The sequence below is a fragment of the Raphanus sativus genome, chromosome 5 (genome assembly GCF_000801105.2).
Source record: "Raphanus sativus cultivar WK10039 chromosome 5, ASM80110v3, whole genome shotgun sequence".
NCBI classification, from domain to species: Eukaryota; Viridiplantae; Streptophyta; class Magnoliopsida; order Brassicales; family Brassicaceae; genus Raphanus; species Raphanus sativus.
Window position 1 is genome coordinate 25,459,152 of NC_079515.1, and position 6,764 is coordinate 25,465,915.

Consider the following 6,764-nt stretch of genomic DNA (forward strand, 5'->3'; position numbering starts at 1 on the left):
TAACTAGAGCTTTTCCATCGATGAATAAATTATTAATATTTTATATTTTTAGGTTAAAAATAATATTGTAGTCATTTTTTTAATATGTGTCTAGAAGTATTTACAAACCTATAATTTTTCAGACGTTTTTTTACGTCAATTGTTCAGACGTTTTTAAATGAGAAAAAGTTCATTTCATTTTTTCCTTTTAGTTCTTTTTTTTTGAGTGAACTCTTTGAAAAATTAGCAATGGAAATGAACAGTCGTAGTGGTTTTGTCTTCTTCTAATGTTCAAACTTTTTTTTTTTATTTCTGACACGATTAATTTGGTCCATATACTCGACTCTGTTCCATTTTAATTTTAGATCTGTTTGGTAAGTGTTGAACAAAAAAAATTATGTTTGGTAAGTACATTTCCACGTTGGATTTCTTTTTATTTTTATGAATAGTAATTTATGGTCAATGTTACTCGGCCGTGGATAGATTTACTATGTGGTCGAGTCTCTCCGTCCCATTTGATTTCACAATGCTAAATCCTACATGTTTCACACATTTACGCGTTTTTTTTGGGTAAACACCTTTAAGATGTCATACGAGCCAATTTACGTCTAAGTAATCCAACCTATAGAGTATTTTGATATAATTTTTTATAGATATAATTTAATATATAATAATTGAATCAAATAATATAGAAGAAAAAAAATCAGAGGACAGCCAATCAGAAAATTATCATCACCGACACTTTTTCCTCGTCCAATGACATCAAGCCACATTAAGCCAAGTAGACAACTTCTCTTATATATCTCTACGGAAATTTAACTCGTTTAATTTTTTGAATATATTAAATGTCAACTTATTTTTCACAAACAATTAAAATATCCATTATAAGTAATCAATTATTAAAATTATAAATTCAACGCTCCATTGCATGTTGTCTTATAGCGAATTCAATTTTTCCTTTGGATCACATAATGGACCATTGATTACAATTTTTATATATATATATCTAAGTTGTCCTGCATGATTAGGCAGTTTTGCAGAGCAACAGATGCATCTTTATTAATATGTTTAAAATATGCAATAGTTTCTAAAATACAAATGTAATTTTAAAATGAGTAAGATTTATAAAAAAATTATAGAAATTTTCTTTTACCAAATGATATGCATTAATTCGAAAACATTTGTTTCTTAAAAGAAAATGATAAAAGAATTGCAGAAAAAGGAAAAAGGAAAAAGTATAAACAAATATATTTTACAATATTTTTATCAATCGAATTATTTACACATACTGCTTTTTGTTTTTAATTATCAGTCAACACTTGTGTCAATAAATTAACAAAGTGAAGATCAATATATAATAAATTGAGATACAAAGCCAAAGATCATCCACAAAAAGCAAGTGAAAATTAAAGTGTTGAGATAGTTGATTGGAAAACTCACTTCTTTTTGTTTGATGTAATAATTACATTTTAAAGGTGCAAAAAAAAAACCTAATTTATGTTTTGTGAATATGAAATACGTTTACTTTAGATATGTTGTTTTTTTCTCTTCATTTGTATTTTAAATCATTTAGTGTTTTTTTGGATGTAATAATAAAATATTTAGAAAAATATGTCTCAAATTATTCATAATCTTTATATTCCATCAAAAATGTTAGTTTTAAAAATGTTAAGCTAGCCAATCTTCTTTCTTTTTAACCAAATTCTATTTTTCTAGAGATGACATTCCATATACAACAATGACGAACTGACCAAAGCCAATCATAGGGATTGTGATGATGTATGGCGGTCCAGTGTGTTTCAGTGGTCATTATACCAATTCTTCTCAACTCCCTAAAGTCATACATAATTAAATATCGATGCATATAAAAAATAATCAGCAATCTCAGGACATTCATTTATTAGTCAAGATTACTAATGATTAACAACATCAATAATCACTTTGTTCATGAACAAAATACATTCACGTCTTTTCTGTTTAAAAACTTAAAAAAAAACATTTCATATCCTTCGTACAAGAGAAATATGTATATGTGATATACACTAGACTCATACTGCCTTCAGAATTCCCTTTCTTCGGACATTGAAGAGGATTGTTCTCATCTCCAGACTCTTGACAATCATTAAAATATCATGTTCTTCTTTGTTTTTCTTATCTTCGGAAAGCCTCCCTCTCTCGAAGAATCTTCTGCCCCATATACCTACACATTTTATAACTCTCCAACAGTCACATCTTATATTAAATGACACGTCTTGATTAGTTTGTTTCATTTAATTTAAGCATGTGTTTACCTTCCGAGCATCATGATCGTGACTTGAGGATTAGTCCCTGGAGACTTGAGAAACGTAGATGCATCGATGATCCTCAAAGCATCTATACCTAATACTTTGTAATCATTGTCGACTACTTTTCCAACTTGACAACCTCCATGGTAATGATAAATAGTCATCACGGTATCTTTACAATATTGCTTTAAATCGAACAATGAGTTTATGTGTCTTGGCCTCAGATTGATGGGAAGGGCAAGAATGAGATTTAATAGTCCACGCCCGTTTAGTCCAGGGTACTTGTAACTGGAGTATCCCTTCGAATCTATCACATTTATGATAGCACTAAGTCCTTTAACACAGTTATTCAAATCATCTGGGTCTTGGTAGTAATTGAATGTCACTGAAGGGTTATCATCTGGATTTGTGTTCCGCAGCTCTAAGTGACCTCTCCAGAGAGGTCCAGACACTTTCTGAACAATGATACCCGCTTGTGTAGTCACGTTCAATCCAATATCCAAAGATTTCAAAAGGTTTGAGATGGATTGGCTAGGGAATTTTAGCTGCATAATAAAAAAATAGTACATAGCCTTGTGTTAAACCAAACTTATAACATTTTAGTGTGTTATAATTGATCATATATAATCTCTGTCAACTAATTTAATTATATACCTTATTGAGAAGATCTAAAACGCCATCGAAGAAAGTACGAGTCAAACTAATGGAGAGACTTAAGCCACTTCCACCTTCAACGTAACTAGCAAACTTGGGGATCCCAACGACTTGGACAAGGGACACCTCTACGGGTTCAGGAGAAGGGATGAAGACCGGGTGCATTGGGTTATCACCCATCCCTTGTCCAACCATTGGGTGGTCTAAGATGATCGGACTCACCCCATGGGCTGCAAGATGAGCTGCAGGGCCTACACCACTCAGCATCAATAGTTGTGGACTTGCGATGGCACCTGCTGATAAGATCACCTCACTCCTTGAGTCTTGTACCGCTAGTTCAGCTGTGTGGAACACTCCATTTGCATCCCGATATATCACCCCATATGCCTTGGGACTTGAATTTCCTGTTAAAAACATATTTTCGTATCCAAATGATAGATAAAAATGTGTATACTCATGTTCAACTACGAATGGCTGCAATAATAAAATGATAAGTTATACTTAGAAACAACAAAGCTAATTTAAAAGTCACCATTTCGATCTGAATTGAGATTTAGATGTTATAAAAGGAATTTTCTATTGTAAATTTTAAGTTTGTTTAATTATTTTGTCATGTCTTCATGTCGGTTAGTATTATGTACTTGTGTCATAACTATAGACTAGGTAGTAACCCGTGCCTTGCGCGGGATGAGATGGTTAGATCAGCAATTTTTCAAAAATATTAGAAAATATATATATATAGTTTGGAATTTGGGTTTTGTGTGTTTTTTTGTGTTTAATCTCGGTGGTGCTGATTTTACGGTATAGACGTCACTGAGATAGAAACATATATAAATCCTTTACTTGAATGACATGTAAAAATTTACTGGAACCTAAGAGTAAACACAAAACATGTTACCTGGCAACTGCGAAAGCATGTAATCATTTATTTTATCCACTTCATCATTTGTGGGAGTGAGAATGACTAGATGTCTATACAAATCTTTAACTGTTGAGGTTTGAAAAGCTTGTCCATAAACCTCTTTTTCCATAGTCTCAATAGTTTATACATATCACCGGTGTGATTTATCTTACTCTGATTCATTTGCAAGAACTTGCATATAAAGATATAATTATTATTATACAATTTGATTTTCATATGCATGATTTTTGTATAATAACATACCTTCCTCGTAGGTCATTGACTTCAAACATGTAAGCATTCCACAGAACTGGCTGTATTCTTTGAACCATGTAAGAAGAACTGATTTTGTGTATAATATCTAATTCGAGTAAGATAAATATTATTAATATCTAATCAAATTATATGTACGTAAATATTTGTGTAATCACACTCTTTGCATAGGTTTTATGTATAAATATTATTAACATATAATCAAATTATTATGTATGTAAATTTTTGTGTAATCAAACTTGTTCTATATTTCTTTCTTTGCATCTTACTCTCGAACTCATTTTGTTTATCTCTCTATGGCTCTCTCTCTATGGCTCTCTCTCTCTTTCTCTCTCTCTCTCTCTCTCTCTCTCTCTCTCTCTTCAGATTTTATCAGTATTGATGAGTATTTAAAAAATAAGATTAAGATTTTAACATATTTTTATTTTAAACATGCGAATCGTATTAATGCCCGCACACGGGCATTAATACGATTCTTATGTTTTATGTATAAATATTATTAATGTCTAATCAAATGTTTGATATATTATTAAAACTAAATTTGTTCTTCAGATGTTTTATGTGTTATTAATATAAATATGTATTATTCAAATACGATTCATATGTTTTATGTATTACTAAAACTAAATTTGTTCTCCATCCGGTCTTTGTGGTTCAAAACTATAAGCATTTTAGACATTACTTAATTCAATATACTTTGAGGTTTAAATTATTATCTCTCTCTCTCTCTCTCTCTCTCTCTCTCTCTCTCTCTCTCTCTCTCTCTCGGTATCCCCCTCATCGTAAACCCTTTTTTTTAGAAATATAAAAATGTAAACATTCTTTTAATTCATCGATTATCTTTTAACTACCACAATTTTGTTTTATATGGGAATGTTTCCTAGTTTAATATTTTATCATGAATTTTTCTTGGGTGAATTACCAACTAATCATAGTTTGTCAATTAATGTACAGTTTTATAAAATTTAAATAAATAAAATAATAATAATTTGTGTTAAGTTTTTAAAATAAAAGAAAAATATTATTAGCTGCAAAAAGATGAAATTTTTTTAACAATTTTAAAACCGTCACAAAAAATTAAATCATAAACACTAAACACTATACCCTAAACCCATGGACAAAGCTTAAACCCATGGGTAAAAATCCAAACACTAAACCCTAAATTCTTGGATATACCCTAAACACTAAATCTCTCTCTCTCTCTCTCTCTCATCGTAAATCTTTTTTTTTGAGAAAAATAAATATGTAAACATTCTTTTAATTCATCGATTATCTTTTAACTACCACAATTTTGTTTTATATGGGAATGTTTCATAGTTTAATATTTTATCATGAATTGTTTTGGGTGAATTACCAACTAATCATAGTTTGCCAATTAATGTACAGTTTTTTAAAATATAATAAATAAAATAATAGTAATTTGTGTTAAGTTTTTAAAATAAATGAAAAATATTAGTAGCTGCCAAAAGATGAATTTTTTTTAACAATTTTAAAACCGTCACAAAAGAGTAAATTATAAACATTAAACACTATACCCTAAACCCTTGGACAAAACTTAAATCCTTGGGTAAAAATTCAATCCCTAAACCCTAAATTCTTGGATATACTCTAAACCCTTGGGTAAATCCTAAACACTAAATTGTAAACTCTTGAGTATACCCTAAACACTTTCTCTCTCTCTCTCTCTCTCTCTCTCTCTCTCTCTCTCTCTCTCTCTCTCTCTCTCGGTATCCCCTTCATCATCGTAAACCTTTTTTTTTTGAAAAATATAAAAATGTAAACATTCTTTTAATTCATCGATTATCTTTTAACTACCACAATTTTTATTTATATGGAAATGATTCCTAGTTTAATATTTATCATGAATTTTTCTTGGGTGAATTACCAACTAATCATAGTTTGCCAATTAATGTACAATTTTTAAAATATAATAAATAAAATAATAATAATTTGTGTTAAGTTTTTAAAATAAAAGAAAAATATTATTAACTGCAAAAAGATGAAATTTTTTTAACAATTTTAAAACCATGACAAAAAATTAAATCATAAACACTAAACACTATACCCTAAACCCATGGACAAAGTTTAAACCCATGGGTAAAAATCCAAACACTAAACTTTAAATTCTTGGATATACCCTAAACACTAAATCTCTCTCTCTTTCTCTCTTTCTCTCTCTCATCGTAAACCTTTTTTTTGAGAAAAATAAAAATGTAAACATTCTTTTAAATTCATCGATTATCTTTTAACTACCACAATTTTGTTTTATATGGGAATGTTTCCTAGTTTAATATTTTATCATGAATTTTTTTGGGTGAATTACCAACTAATCATAGTTTGCCAATTAAAGTACAGTTTTTTAAAATATAATAAATAAAATAATAGTAATTTGTGTTAAGTTTTTAAAATAAATGAAAAATATTAGTAGCTGCCAAAAGATGATTTTTTTTTAACAATTTTAAAACCGTCACAAAAGAGTAAATCATAAACATTAAACACTATACCCTAAACCCTTGGACAAAACTTAAACCCTTGGGTAAAAATCCAAACCCTAAACCCTAAATTCTTGGATATACCCTAAACCCTTGGGTAAATCCTAAACACTAAATTGTAAACTCTTGGTATACCGTAAACACACTCTCTCTCTCTCTCTCTCTCTCTCTCTCTCTCTC

At 29.6% G+C, this 6,764-nt stretch overlaps 1 protein-coding gene across 1 annotated transcript in view; it reads right to left on the minus strand.

Moving 5' to 3' along the window:
* Positions 1-1,861: 1,861 nt before the first annotated feature.
* LOC108862323 (protein HOTHEAD) overlaps positions 1,862-6,764 on the minus strand; it is an 8,899-nt gene continuing 3,996 nt past the window's right edge. The window contains exons 3-5 of the mRNA XM_018636416.2: positions 2,919-3,322; positions 2,271-2,809; positions 1,862-2,179 (exon numbers count right to left, since the gene is read on the minus strand). Coding sequence (XP_018491918.1) covers positions 2,131-2,179; positions 2,271-2,809; positions 2,919-3,322 — 992 coding nt within the window. The 3' untranslated portion in view covers positions 1,862-2,130. The remainder of the gene's footprint in view (positions 2,180-2,270; positions 2,810-2,918; positions 3,323-6,764) is intronic.